The sequence below is a fragment of the Nicrophorus vespilloides genome, unplaced genomic scaffold (genome assembly GCF_001412225.1).
Source record: "Nicrophorus vespilloides isolate i.1.1-1 unplaced genomic scaffold, Nicve_v1.0, whole genome shotgun sequence".
In the NCBI taxonomy this organism is placed as follows: Eukaryota; Metazoa; Arthropoda; class Insecta; order Coleoptera; family Silphidae; genus Nicrophorus; species Nicrophorus vespilloides.
Window position 1 is genome coordinate 3,665 of NW_017097645.1, and position 15,303 is coordinate 18,967.

The 15,303-nt window shown below is 49.5% G+C and overlaps 1 protein-coding gene across 6 annotated transcripts in view; it reads right to left on the reverse strand.

The window, feature by feature from the left end:
- Positions 1-1,777: 1,777 nt before the first annotated feature.
- The window catches only part of LOC108560624 (protein split ends), a 33,404-nt gene continuing 19,878 nt past the window's right edge, over positions 1,778-15,303 (reverse strand). For 2 of the 6 annotated variants that reach the window (XM_017918254.1, XM_017918251.1), the window contains 8 exons: positions 4,333-15,235; positions 4,191-4,262; positions 3,889-4,019; positions 3,650-3,831; positions 3,073-3,581; positions 2,806-3,006; positions 2,551-2,712; positions 1,778-2,460 (listed from right to left, as the gene is read on the reverse strand). In XM_017918254.1, the coding sequence (XP_017773743.1) occupies positions 2,332-2,460; positions 2,551-2,712; positions 2,806-3,006; positions 3,073-3,581; positions 3,650-3,831; positions 3,889-4,019; positions 4,191-4,262; positions 4,333-15,235 (12,289 nt within the window). In that variant the 3' untranslated portion in view covers positions 1,778-2,331. The remainder of the gene's footprint in view (positions 2,461-2,550; positions 2,713-2,805; positions 3,007-3,072; positions 3,582-3,649; positions 3,832-3,888; positions 4,020-4,190; positions 4,263-4,332; positions 15,236-15,303) is intronic. The other 4 variants (XM_017918256.1, XM_017918252.1, XM_017918253.1 and 1 more) reach the window with 4 other exon arrangements.

Below are 15,303 nucleotides of genomic sequence, written 5' to 3' on the forward strand. Positions count from 1 at the left end.
AAAACCAAACGAATTTCGCCACCTCCGTTTTCCTTTCTTTCTTTTTTTTTTCCCACGCCGCCTACACACACAACGTCGACTATCAACTATGAAATAATAATTATAGTAATAATAATAATAAAGTAATAAAAAAAAAATTAAATTAAAACGATAAAAAATAAAAGGAAAAACAAAAAAAAAAAACATCTCGTATTCACATCTATATTACAATCTAGATAATTTAGGACAGGGCAGAAGAAAAGTAAAAGAAAATTTTCAAAAATTGCTCCTTTTGCTTTTCTCTCTCTCTTCTCTTCCCTTCTCACTGATTCTCTCTTTCTTTCTCTCTCTCTCTTTCTCTCACAATCAATTAATATTCATCTTTCCTCACTTAATGTTTGTGTATGTGTGTGTGTGTTTGTGAGTGTATTTTTTTTACCATTGGTTAATATACATATTTTCCGTACTTTTCTTCTTCATTAAATGTATTCTATATAATTTTTTTTTATTATATTACTACATACTTTATATTTAGTTCCGTTTCTTCTCCTCTTTCTTAGTCTCTCTTTTTTTTTAATTCGTTAATAATAAATTTGTCTATTTTATTGTATTATACGCATTTCGCCTCTTCCTTACTGATTGCTTCATATATCTTGTTGTCGTCATAATTGTTTAATTTGTAGTGTGTGTGTGTTTTATCTAGTATATGTCGTGTGGTAGTGGTGGTTGTGGCTAAAGTGTTTGCATTGATTTCGTTGTTCATCGTCAAACATACATATATGTATCGATTGGTACGGAATTGGCGTTTTCTTGTTTGCTTCGACTTGATGTAAGTAATTACTTATATTTGTATAGCTTGCGGCAGGTCGAAGGAAACAAGAATACCGCTCTCGGTTCAATAACCAAGGAAACACGGTGTTTCTCTATGTTACCTAGGCGACCGATCATTCTTTGCATTGAAGCGAGAGATCAAAGACGGTGCGCGTGCCGTTTCCAATAACAACCGAATGTCAATCGACTGCAACGGATGCAATGCAATTCAACAGACATTCTCAAACAAAACAAAATATATAACAATAATAATAATAAAAAATATTATTATTATAAGAATATGATGAAAAAAAGTACTATGCAATATATAAATATGCGAATTCCGTTAGAGAGACAGAGACAAGCAAAAGTGTGTGTGTGTGTATGTATACAGATAGATAGAAAGATAAAGTGTGGTCGAATGATGTAATCATAATGCGATCTGTAGCATTAGTACGACAAAAGGATTAATTAAAATAATTACGTAAACTAAGCGCGAATGAGATCTCGTGTTTTCATCTATAAATATAAAAATAATGTGTGTGTATGTGTGTGTGTGTGTGTTTATATATTACATAACATATGTAGTAGTAGTAGTAGTAGTAGTAGGTAAGTTACTCCTGTGTCAAAACAAATGAAAATGTTAATTTAAAAAAAAAAGAAAAGAAACCATCATCCATCATACGCGAGATAAATAATTGAAAAAAAAAGTCTTTGCGTTGCACAGAATGTTCTATACACAAAAAAAAAAACAGAAATGAAAATAAAAAATACAAAAGAAACAAAATTTTCTATTTCTCTTCCCTACTTTCTCATCATCCTCTTTCCTACATCCGTTTTTAAAAATGTAGATGATAATAATTAATAATAATAAAAAATAAACTAAATATGAACTATTAAACTCTTCGTCAAGAAATCACAGTGAATTACAAATATAACGTGTTTTTTTTTTGTTGTCTCTCATTTTGTTTATTTTAAGACTCGCGCCTTCTTATTCTTTGATTCTTTGATTCTTCTTCTTCTTCTTCGTAAGGTTTGTTTTGTCTCACCAATTTACTTTGTTATTTTCTTTTCTTCCCAGAGGTGGGTTTGTGTTTGTGGTGATTGGATGGTCGTGGTAGTATAATGACTCGCTGCTGTCGACGAATCCCTTCTTTCTTCGGGCTTCGTTCGCACTGCCAACAACAGCGGAATGCAGCAGCACCAACATCATTATCATCATCAGCAGCATCATCATCATCATCTCATCATCATCATCAACGACAACAACAAAACAAAAAAACATCCGTACTTCTCGATGATTGTTCGGTTGGTTGGTTGTGGTTGTGTATGTTACTTCCTTCTTGTTGGAAGGTAGCAGGTAAAGTTCCTCGACTGAATTTCGATTTTGAGAAGGATCGCTGGGGAGGGGTCCGGGCACTGTGTCCCGCCGCTGCTGCCGCCGTCTGCGACGATGACGTCTCTGCCTCCCTCCCTTTGTTCCGTGTCTCCGATGGTGCCGCCTGGGTCCTGACGATGATCGCCGCTGACGTTCTCTAGCTATCACACGGTCGTGATGACGATCAAAAGGTGGGCTATATCTGCTACGCGCTCCAGCAGGCTGGGCGCAATCCGCCGCAGGTTTTCGTTCACGAAATCGCAGGACGGGAATATATGAACAACGTATGCCGGCTGCATTGAATGAATATTTTATTATTATTATTTGAATATTTATGGATAAAAAAAAACGCGCGTGTGATTGGATTGTTTAATATAACTCACCGGTTGGGTGGTGCCCGGAGCGGCAACGTTGACGATGCCGGCCGCCTGCTTCTGTTGCAAATAGGTGATGAATCCGTTGGAGAGATTTGTCGATTGTTTAAGTACGTCCATGTGATCGTGTCCGCAGGGTAGCGCCAGCAACATGCAGTGCTCGTTTTCCATCTGCACAAATAAACAAAAATCCATTACATCCATTACATCTACCTACTATACTTCCATCTCGAAACTTATCATCCGCTATCCGACTATAATTACCTGCATTTTCCTTGCTACACCTTCGACCTGTGGCGGTTCCAATCGCATCCTCTGGAAGATCCTGAGGGGCGGGGTAGAACCGTCGGTGTTCTTCGGCAGACTCATCTTGGCAACCGAGTCGTTTCCTGACACGAAATACATCTGGACGGCGGCTTGATCGTTCTTTAGAGCCAACAAGCCTTGCCACATCAGAGGGTATTGCTGAGATAGATAGAAAATAGATGTAAAAATGTGATTGCGATTATTGCGGGCGTTTGTGTAGTTTACCTTGAGCAACATGAGCAGACTCTCAGCCTGCGGCGGCACTTGGCTGGCATGAGGCGGTGTTGCAGCTTGGAGGCCGCGCTGCGTGGTCGGAGCATCAGCCCCGTGCCTTGCCACCGCCCCCATTATGTTTCCGGCCGCCCCAAGACCCAATCCCGTCATGCCGTGTTCCGGTGGCAGATGGGTGGTAGCCATGGTGTCCGGCATGTGGGTGGCGGTGGATATCGGTCTGTCGGGAAGATGGGCGGTACCGAGGGGCGGCCGATCTGTGACCAGAGGTGGACCAGCGCCTCCTCTCTCCACACCTGGTGTTAATGCGGCGAGATGGCCGAGTGGCGGACGATCCGACGTAGCGCCAAGCGTCATCCGAAGTGGTCGTTCGCTTCCCAAAGCCGCCAGCGTACCATGCGGGATGGGTCGGTGCGCTGGTGGCGGCTCGCCTGGTTCGTAGTAGGGCGTGTACTGCATCCGTGTTGGCAGCATGTTGTACACTTGAGCCACCTGCGGAGAATCTGTCGAAAGAAAAGAACGAATGGTATTAATATGATTACTACGAACGGTCATCATCCGATGTATTTACCTGTAGCTCGATCGTGCGGCGATTGGAGGCTATGCGGCACGGCGCTGGACCGTCCGCTCAGCTGCATCCCACCGACAGATCCGGGTCTTCTCAGATCCTCCAAATGCGGTGAAGTGACGGGCGCCTCTTCGCCCTCCTGACCGTCGCCGACCTTTTCCAAGCCGCCAGCGATCATCTGCGATCTACGAACGAAACCGTTAATATCCGAGCCGAATTCATCTGCAGAAGATTCGTGGTACCTGGGTATGTGGTACGATTGCTGCCTCAAGTATTGCCTGTACATGGGATGCATGTAATGGTGGGAAGTCATCTCCGGAGGAGGCCGAAGCTGCGCCGCAACGGAAGCTGGATAATGTGGAATTCCTTCGCCCTGAATAACAGAACGCATCAACAGAGAATTAGTTACATTCAACATTTCTTTGGAGTTCGCATTGCGGTTATTAACAGCAATAAATATATATACATAGAAAGATAGATTAATTGATTATTAATGTATGTATGTGAGTGTGTGTGTGTGTGCGTATTTTATATTTGTAATCACCTGCGGCGAGGGGGAATTTTGTTGATGAGCGGGCGGTGGACTCCTATTAAATTGGCTCCGGTCTCCATGCTGCTAAGTTAGTGAAAAACATTCCGCGGTTAGTCTCTTTTATTCGGTACAAAACTTGCAATGTCAGACTTACCAGAGAAGCTTCATAGGGTCCTGCTGCCACCAGACGTTCGTTGGGTCTGGAGACCATCACGCATCCTGCCATTGATACCTCCACCTTGGGCGTATCCATGACCGTCTTTCGGATCTGTTGAGCATGTTGCTGCTGCTGCTGGTGCGGAATAACAGACTGCTGCTGCGGTTGAACGGCTGACGCAGTCGTGGCCGCATTCATCGACAGCAGATGCTGCTTCAGCGGTGGACTCGCAACCATGATGTGTTGTTGTTGCTGCTTCAAGATCGGAATGTTCTTGCCAACCACTTGCTGCTGCTGTCCGGATACCTGGATCTGAGGAGGTTGTTGTGTTTTGTGGGCCATCAATTGAGCGTTTCCCATCATAGGTTGCGACGATTGTGGAGGTGGTTGCGGCTGCTGCTGCTGCTGAGGTTGCTGCTTGCTGATCAAAACTTGATGATTTGGCGAGACGGGCGGTTGGATGACGCCCTTATTGATAGGCGTTTTTTGTTGACCGATGTTCGTCTGCACAATAAGACGTGGACTGATGTTACTGGGCGTCGCTTGGTACGACGACAGGGGAACGTTGATCGTGGGTGCAGATGCCTGCTGTTGCTGAGCAACCGCTTTCGACAGTACATGGGCTTTCAGCGATTGCGGTTTGTTCGGTTTGATGACCACTTTTGTAAGAACATCTGGTTGCTGCTGTTGTTGCTGTTGCTGAATATGGAGCTGGAGCAAATGCTGTTGAGCAGAACCCGCTGACATCACCATATTCTGCTTCTGATCATTCAGTTGTAATTGTTGTTGATGCTGCTGCTGCTGTTGCTGAGATGCTAGAGGTATGTACCTTCCTTCTTCGCATTCCCTCATGGGAGTCAACAAACCAGTGACCGGATCTATCAAAGTCATCGGTTCCTGATTCATTTCTCCCTTGACCCTGCGCAACATTGCCGCTTTTAAACCTTCGTGTGGTTTCTCCCGTACCTCGGTGACTTTGGACGGCGGCGGCTGTAGCTGGGGCTGAGGTGACGATACCAGCGCCGGTACTTCCACCAGCTTGGCTGGTTCTTCGGTGGGTTGCGGCTGCGGTGCCGGTAACTCACGAATACTAATGACATCGTTCTTGATCGCCTTCTCTTCGCTGGAATCGTCCGTAGTTTCGGAAGCCCTGCGGTCCTTCTTCTTGCTACCACCTCTAGGTGACTTCTTGAGCGTTTCCGGAATCACCCTGGGGTTTGCGGTTTGTTGACGTGCAGACCTCCTGGTTCCCACCACGGCTGCAGCAGCAGCTCTGGTCAGTACCGTGTTCTTGACGACGTCCTCGATGGTGTCGTCTACGGTGTTCCTGGCCACGTCTTTCTCTTGCAGCCGCCTGGACTTCCTGGTGTTTGCAGGCGAAGCAAACTCTTCCTTAGGTTCTGGAGGCGGCGGCGGTTGCACCACCTCCTTAATGACGGCGGCATTTCCGTTGCTGTTGGCGATTGCCGGCGACTTGATTGTCAGTATCAGGCGAGGCCTGTCCTTGTTGCTCTCGTCGCTGTCGTCGCGGAACTCGTAGATGTCGTTCGTCTCGGACTCGGATTTGGTGAGTTTGCGATCGGTCTTGATGCGACCTCCGCGGCCGCGTCCTCTCGTCGTTGTCACTTCCTTGACTTTACCGCGACGTGTTTGAACACCGCTACGATCAGAGACTGCGGCTGCTGCTGCTGCTGCGGCGGCTGCAGCACCTCGTCCTCTCCTGCCCCTCGCCATTCTGCCACCTCTCCTGCCACTTCTAATCGCCGCCACTTCCTTCTCATCCTCCAGTTGCAAGAGTTCTTCTTCGTGCTTCTCCTCCATTTTCTCTACGATTTGCTGCTCGATGATCTCCTTTTCTTCCTTCACCAATTTATCATCAAGCCATTCGTCCTTGCCGACGTCGCTGCTGCGATCAGACAACTCGTCCGCCGAACAAAGGGCGTCTACCTTCTTAATAACGGAGTCGATGTTGACCTCTTTGGCGGACCAATAGTCGCTATCCTCCTTCGAATCGAGAGCGTCCTCCTTAATATCAGCGCTCAGTCTCTCCTTGCTGATGTCCGATACAATGCTTTCCGTATCCGCTTTTTCCTCGTCAAACTTCTCGACTTCTTTGATCACCGAAATCACCTCCGGATGTTCGGACGATGACGACGCTGTTCGTTCTTTCCTCTTCGCAGCCGTTTCCACTATCGCCGCAGGCGTTGGTTTGATTTCGTCGTGCTTCAGCAGCAAATTCAACTCTTCGGTGACCTGTTCTATGGCCAATGATTTAGCGGCCTCTTCCGCAATGGGTTTCTCGAGTTCCTTCGGAGTCTGTACGATCACCGGACTCGGAGTCGATGTTCTGGTCGGAACGGCCGTGACCACTGTCAACGTGTTCTTGCACTCTATCGTTGGTTTAGTGCTGTGTTGTTCACAGGACACGACCTCTTTTACCTTGACAACGCTGCCACCAATTATCGGCAATACCGAAGACGGTGTCGTCGGTTGTTGTTGCTGCACGGGCAACGGTGTCACAATTTGCAGATGTTGTTGTTGTTGCATTTGTATGACCGGTGGCAGTGGTTGTTTTTGCATCGGCGACGGTGGCGGCGGCGGCTGTAGCGTCAATGCAGCCAACTTGGGTGCCTCCTGGATAACCGGCATGAACGGCGGTGGTTTCGACGTCGAGATGATGATGGCTGGAGACGGCTGCGGCGCTGTCTGCACCGTTGACGCATGCTGCTGGTTCACTGTTGACATTCCCGCAGCAGATGCAGCCGACGGCACTGGCATTGGTGACGGCGTTAGTGGGATACAGTTGATCGTTGGAGTGGCCGATACTTGTATAGCCGATGGAGATACCTTGACCACAGGCGTCGATACTAATGGTAGCGATTTTACAGATTTGTTGATCAGCGGTGGTGGGGTCACTCCGTAGCCGGAGAGCACCATGGGTTTGCTGATCGACGAGTAGCTGATGGCGGCCACTGCAGCAGCCGAAGTCATCGGTGGTTGTGGTGCTGGTAATGGTAATGATGTTGGTGGTACAGCCGACGGCAACAACGATTGTTTGAGCATCAGCGAAGGCGTATTCTGCTGCAACGGGACTGTTGTCAACTTCTTCGTGGCTGGTACAAGACTGGCTGGATTCTGAACAGTCGATATGCTCGTAACAATGGCTGGTATCTGAGGTTTCACGTGAACCAACGTAGTGATGGGCGGCGTCTGCTGCTGATGCGACTGTAGCTGATGGTGATGTTGAAGCATCGTTGTCTGCGGCACCGGAGCAGGTTTGACCAAGAAACTGGTGAGGTTGGGCAGCGGTGCAGATCCAGGAGGCTTTGCTCCACTAATTAGCAGTTGTGACGATGTTGGTTTCGCAATCAACGGTGGCGGTTGCTGCTGCTGTTGCGAAATAATCGGTTTTAATTGTGCAGCTGGACTCATAATGATTTGTTGTTGTTGTTGCTGCTGCTTTATCTGCTGCAAGGATGTCTGTTGATGTTGTACCGTTTGAACTACGCTCTTCTGCTGTTGGCTCATAACCGGCAATTGCGGTTTTATCGTTATCGTTTGATTGGCAGTGGGCAGTATGCTGGATTTGATTCCACCGAGAGTCGGCATGTTCTGCATTTTCTGCTGTTTCTGGATTGTAACCAATGGTTGTTGTTTTATCTGTGCAGCAGTAGACGTAATCACAGGTGATTTGATCTGGGTGACGTGCGGCACCGGCGGTGGACTGCAGATGGTCTTCGTGATGACAGGTGTCTTGGTAGTGGTGATGGTAGCCGGAGTCGTCGGAGATGGTGTCATCGGCTGCGGAGGCAACGACTGCTTAGCTTGTATCGATGGCTTGGTCACTTGCGTTACGATCAACGCAGGTGTCGGTGGCAGCGTTGGCAGTTGCGACTGCATCGGTGACGGCGGCGGTGGCGTGGCCGACGGTTTCGTTGAGATCAGCTTAGGTGGTTCGCTGCTCCTCACAGTTTTGTTTCCCTCGAATTGCTGTTGCATGTAGTTCGGACGGGTGGTGGTGACAACCAAACCGGGCGGCGATTTAAGTTGCCTGACTGGCGGTGGAATGTAACTGTGTGGAGGATACACGGTCGTCCGTTGTTGCAGTTGCTGGTGTTGCTGCTGTTGCATTTGTATCTGGGTCTGCTGAGGCTGCTGCTGTTGCTGCATCGGTTTGGTCTGTGGCGGCGGCACGACCGGTATGGTGGTTGGCATAGGTAGTTGTATGGGCGGCGGCTTCGAGACAACGACGGGCGTCGTCGTGATCGAGAGCCTATTCAACGTCGAGACCTGCGTCGGATTGGCCTTGGATTCTGGCTTCGATGGGACCGGTGGGAACGGCATCTGTGCTGGCAAATTATGCATTTTGACTGGCTTCAATGGAGGCGGATCCTCTTTGAACACTGCTGCCACCTTTGTGGCGGGGATCGCTGTCGGTGCCGTTACAACCACGGACGTCGTTTGCATCACGTTGAAATTTCTTATCTTCTCTTCGACGCTCCTCTTGGTGGTCTCGGTTACCTTGATGGGAGTCAGAGACGGCGGACTGCCGATATTCGGCATGCTCTTCTCGTCCTTGCGATAGTAGCTCGGAATGTCTGGTGTCTTTGGCGGTTGCGAGAAATCAAGCATTTCCGGCGTCTTGGGTGTTTCGTAGCGCAGACCGCTGGTGATGGTGCTTCCGCTTCCGATCACCTCGTCCTGCTCCTCGGTGTCTGTGTCGATTTGCAGGTCGTGCTCGCTCTGCGGAGTGTCCGGCTTAATTTCGAGCTCGTTCGTGTTCAGACTTTGCACCGCTTGCCTCATTTCCTCGTCGTCCTGTGCGTTGCTATCCTCCAGCGGTGGACTCTGTGGTTCGGTATAGCATTCTTCAAATTGACCGCTGCTGAAGCTTTCACCGAGAAGAGCTGCGACCGCATCTTCAGTTTCCTCTTGCGAAATAACGACACGCGGTTTTTCCTCGGGCAATTCCACTTTTTCGCTCTTAGAATCAGGTTCCGGTGATTTCGCCGAAGACTCTGACGGCAGTTTCAGATCGAAGTCCGAGATGGATTTGACAGCGTTCTCGTGGATCTTCTCGTCCATGTCCAAGCCGAAAGCGGCAATGAATTTGTCTCGTTTCTTTTCCTTGGAGGATGTCGGTGTTTTTGGAATTGGACTGATGAGAGGTTCTCGGATCTGCGGCGAAATGTTAATTTCCAAAAGACTGGTGGATGAAGACTTTACGATTGGCGGACTATCGAATATACTCGGAGCGCAATGCTTTTCCTCCATTTTGACAACCACAACAGCGTCTTCATCATCCTCCACCCGTGATTCCTTCTTAATAATTTCCGGAGATTTCACTTTGTTCTTATCGTGATGATGATGGTGATGATGGTGCCTCTGCTTTTCGTCTTTGCTCTTCTTTCGTTTCTTTTTCTTCCTTTCTTCCTTGTCCTTTCTCTCCTTCACCTCTTGTTGCGGCTGTTGCTGCTGCTCTTTTTGGTGATGGTGGTGGTGATGATGATGGTGAGGTTGCTGTTTAAGCTGTTGATCACCATCTACGAGGAATCGTGTTTCTTCGGGATCTTTCGTTTCCTCTTTTGTCGGTGTTTTCAGTAAGACATCGGCGGCAACTTCGTTGCTGTCATCCTTGATGTTGTCTTCCAGCTGCTTACCCAAGTCAACAAAGTCCATGCTGTTGTCGTTGTTTGCAGCTTGTTGTTCCTCCCGTAGCCGCTGCTTCTCTTTCTCTCGACGTTTCCTCTCCCTTCGTTTCCGGTGCTCCTCCCTCAAGATTCGCTCCTTCTCCTCGGATTTCAGGCGTTCCTTCTCCTCGTACTTTATCCTTTCTTTCTCCTCGGATTTGATTCTTTCCTTCTCCTCGGATTTTATTCTTTCCTTCTCCTCTGTTTTTATTCTTTCCTTCTCCTCGGTTTTTATTCTTTCCTTCTCCTCGGATTTGATTCTTTCTTTCTCCTCAGATTTGATTCTTTCCTTCTCCTCGGATTTGATTCTTTCCTTCTCCTCGGTTTTTATTCTTTCCTTCTCCTCGGATTTCAGCCTCTCCTTCTCCTCAGCTTTCAATCGTTCCTCCATTTTGAGAGTTGCTGCTGCTTCGTCGTTTTGCGTCTCAGAATCACTCGCATAAGGTGCAGTCATCGTCGTCGTCGTAGTGTTTTCTTCGTTAAACTTAAACGTACTACCGCTGCACTCCATAAACACCGTTGATTTCTGTTCATCATCCTTCTGCCCATCCGAGTCATCCGACAACGATCCAAAGATGTTCTCCATTTTGCCATCCCTCCGGTCTTTACTCTCGCTCTTGCTTTTCTTAGACTTTTTCTGGTCTTTCGTTTTATCGCGCTTTTTGTCTTTCTTGCTGTGTTGTTTGCGCTTCTCGGAATTCTTACTCCTATCCTCGTCGTCCACCTTGGAACTTTCCTCGCCAGACTGCGAGTTTTTCTGACGTTTCTGCTTTTTCTTGTGCTTTTTCCGGATTTCCACTTTGATTTCGTCACCGGACGAGTTGTCGTAGATGCGTCTGTTGTTGAACTTACTCTCCTCCTCCTCCTCTTTCACCTCGACAGGAGAAAAGTCCTTTATATCTTTGTACTTGGTTTCGAAGTCTTCGTCTTTAATCTTTAATTTGTATTTCTCCTCGCTATCTGCGAATCCTTGGTCTTCGTTGTCGGAGAAGAGGTCAGATTTGATTGTCTCTCGTGTTATCTTGTTGTAATCGTCATCGGAGGTGTCAGAGATGATCAGATGTTTTGATGCTCTTCGTTTGATGTGATGATGGTCGTCGTCGCTGCTGTCGAGTGCCGCCTCCGATTTGATCTGTCTAATTCTGTTATCGGAATCGGAATCGCTGAACATCTCCTTTTTGGTCATCTGCTTGGAAGAGTCTCCGTGATCATCGTCCTCATCTGAACTAATGATGGTGTTCATTCTGGATTTGCGTCTGCTCGTCTCGCACGGATCAGAATCGGAGTCCTCGTCCCAAGAGGTGGATCGTTTCTTTTCTTCCCGTTTGGCGCGACTCTGCTTCAGCTGACTGAATTTGGCTTTGATCTTTTCCTGACGTTTCTCCTCCTCCTGTTTCTGCATGTTCTTGCAACTCCTCGCCTTCACTTTGTCGTACATCGAGATGTACGCAGGTTCATCGTCGACGATATCGAAAATGGAATGTTTCTTGGGCTCATCTGAGTCCGAATTATTGTCCGAACTGTTGGTCATTTTTCGAATACGCTTCCTCTCGTCGGAACCGCTTTTCGGGGTGTCCTCCCGCTGGTGCTGCATATGCTGATGTTGGTGTTGGTGCTGGTGTTGCTGCTGCTGCTGCTTGATGACACCTTCCTTCTTGCGCTCCTCGTATTCACGCTTATCCCTCTCTTTGCGCTGCTGCAGCATTTGCTTCTGTTTCTCGACTTCCACCAATTCGAGCCTGGCCATAAACTCCTTGTCCATCGAGGCCAATTCTTTGAATATTGTTGACGTCGATGTTGGAGTCGGGGTCGGAGTCGAGGTGGGAGTCGGTGTAGACGTCGAAGTCGTAGTCGGTACAACAGGAGGGACCGGAGTTACCGTTTGATTTGGCGTCGGTGGAGATTCCCTGCTTCTTTTCAGTTTCCTCTCCGACTTGATCCTCTTGTGCTCTCGGTCCCGATCCTTGCCGCCTCCGCTGCTGCTGCTGCTCACATGATTGTGCTTTCTATCGCAATTCTTGTCTTTGTGCTTCTTATCCTTCGAATCTCTCCGTTCAGAACCGATCTTCTTGGAGTGTCCATCCACCTTCATCTTTTTCGGTTCTTCTGACGAGTCAAATGAGTCTATCGAGCTTATCCGGCGTTTGCTGCCGATCGGTGGTAAACTGTTGTTCCTCTCTTTCCGAGACGACTTTCTATCCTCTTCCTTGCTGTCCACGGAAGAGCGCTCCTTTGAATCTCGCAACTCAAACAGCGATTTCGGTTCGCCTCGTTCTTTATCAGTTGAGTGTTGATGCTCGTAGTGTCTAGAAGATTCGAAAAGCATCCTTTGGTCTTTGTTGATGTTGCTGCTGCTATTGCTGCTGCTGCTACCGTCCACAGAGTGACGACTTTCACGCACCTCGAGAGCGGACTTGGTAGATGACTCCGAGTGACGATCCTTCGACGATTCCGACTGCCTGTCTTTGGAGTCCTGCGGTCGGTCTTTACCTTCACGAATCTCCAAGGAACTTCGATTCAACGTGTTGTTATGGTGGTCCTTGCGCCTCTCCGGTTCTTTGGTTCTGTGACTTTTCGATGAATCCACATTATTGTGTTTCGTCGTCTCACTGTGATTTTCGCGGTGCCTTTTTTCGTGATTGTCATATCTTTCGTCTCGGCGACGTTCTTTTTCAACTGCCATATCTTTTTCTTCCTCGTGCTGCTGCTGCTGCTGTTGGAGTTTCCTCTCGGCAGCTGCTTCCGCGACCTCCCGGCGTTTCTCTTCCTTCCGCCTCTCCTTGTCCATATCTTCTTTGCGACGTTCCTCCTCTCGTCGCCTTTCCCTTTCCTTCTCGATCTGCTCTTCACGTTCCTTCCGATCGCGTTCCTCCTTTTCGCGTTTCTCCTTCTCCTCGCGCTCCTTGCGTTCACGCTCTTCGCGTTCCCGCCTATCCCGATCTTCTTTCTCTTTCCGTTCCCGATCCTCGCGTTCCTTCTCCTCTTTCTCTTTGCGTTCACGTTCTTCCTTCTCTTCTTTCTCTTTGACATTCTCGTATTCGGACAGTCTTCGAGTTGGCGGGTCCTTGTCGTGGACCTTATCGTTATCACAATTGTCGTGGTCAAAGGAGTGCCGTAGCGAGTGCTGCGAGGATGGAGGTGGCAGCGGCGGTGGAGGCGGTTGTTTGTCGCTGCTGTCCCGTCTTGTGGGTGGCAGCGGTGGCGGAGGCGGAGGCGGTAGCGGCGGAATGTTCGCGTTTTTGTTATTACTATTATTACTGTGTTCACTATTTGCCGTTGAAGAGGAGGAGGACGACGACGACGACGAAGATGAAGAGTTGGAAGAGGATGACGATGATGAGGAGTTATTGTTATTTGTGTTCACTTTTGCACTCTTATTTACACTGACTTTACTAGGTGTCCAACTGTCACTGGGGGCGGCGTTCGTGCACGGTTTGAGTCTGTTTGAGTCACCGTGCGTAGACCGCGGGGTTGTTGTTGTTGTTGTACAAATGGGCGGTTGCGGTAGGGGCGGTTGGGGAGCAGTCGGAGACGGCTGCATCGGCGGATGCGTTGGAAACGGATATTGAAGCCCCTTGGCTGCCGTAGCGAAAACTGCTGCTGCCCGACTGCTCGTACTGCTGCTGCTGCTACTGCTGTTGCTACCCTCTTCCGTGGGCATTGCTGACACTCCGGCTGAGAGCAGTGTCGTCGCCACCGGTGCGATCGTCGATGAAACTGCCGCGGCTAATGCCGCTGCCGTCATCGCAGGAACAGTCGTCAGCGTCGGAGTCGAAGGGGTTGCGCGCGGTGACAGCATCGTCGGGGTCGTGCAGACCTTTAGTAGAGGTAGCGTTGCCAATGTAGAGGATGATGCAGGTACTGTAGTTTGGACTGGCATACGTGGAAAGAGGTTGAAATCCTTCGGCTCGTACTTCTCGCCAACGTTCTCGAGCCGCTTAGAGTCCTCATCGAACACCGACCGTTTGGCCATCACAGACTTTACGATCTCGCTGGGCTGCAGCTCCTTCAAGTCCAGATCGAGCAGCTTATGGCGAAAGCGGAACCGGTCACGACACGCGTCCATCTTGGATAGAGCGTCCACTCCTGCGGTGCTCAACGCCCTCGAACCCGACCACTTCTCGTACTTCTCGTCCAACGATTTGATGCGCTCCTCCAGCGAGGGCGACGGCGACGCTCCATCGCTGTCGCTAGAGTTCGAGCTGAGCGATGGAGGCCTCGGAGGGGGCGATGCGGGCGGCGGCACCGGCGTCGGACTAGGCGGTTTCGCGTTGGATATGCGAGGACTGGTGACGGCCGGCGGCGGACTGGAGAGCACGTTCTCCTTCTGGCCCTTGATGCCCGCTATCGAAATGCTCGCTTTGCCCATCACGAGAGACGCAAACCGCGGCAACGGCAATGTCAGAGGGCCCTCACGATCCCTGGGTATCCGTCGAGGTTCCGTAGGCGCGAAATGTTCGGGCCTCTCGTCGCACAGAGGCGTACCCGGTCGCGAACCACCGACACTTTCCGAACTCTCGTAATGATGCACTCGGCCACTGTCACTTCCCGCTGTCTTTCGTCGTTTGCAGACCGCGTGAGGAAGGTATCCACGCTCGTGCGCGCCGAGCCGGCCGTCCACGCTAGGCCTCCGCGAAATATGCTTAAAGTTCGCGTCGAACCGCCTCACCTCCATCACCTTCCGATGGTCTCTGTTCGCTTCGATTATAACTTCGCTCGAAATCGTTCCATCCATGTGCTCCAACTTCAACCTCTTCTTGGGGCCGACTTCATCGCCAGAACTGGGACAATCCTCGAGCTGCTCTAGAAGTAACACACGTTCCTTCTGCAGGTTGCGAATATCCGGCTGGACGAACGGAACGATTACGTGCTCGACCGGTGGAAATTTGGTCTCTATCGGCTCCAGATGGGAGGAAGGACTCTCGTGATAAGCGTACTCGTGCTCGTAGGTGTCCTCATGCGATGCCCCGCTGCCCTGACTGTACTCGTCGTAGTTCCGAAAGTGTCTCTCAGGATAGTCGGCAGCGCTATTCTGATCGTAGTAATCGTAGCGGGTGAGGCGAGATCTAGCACCGGTGCCCCTAGGAGTCGCCGAACCGGGCGTTCCTGGTGACGGCACCGCTCCTGTCGCGTTGCACTGGGTGCCCCCTGCAGCTCCTGACCTGCTGCTGTACGAAGCGGTCCTAGGCCTCGTCGGCGTCTCGTATCTGCTGAAACACACATCGTTTATACCTGTTGTTGTTGTAGTAGTGGTGTTGCATTCGTTTGCCGTTTGTCA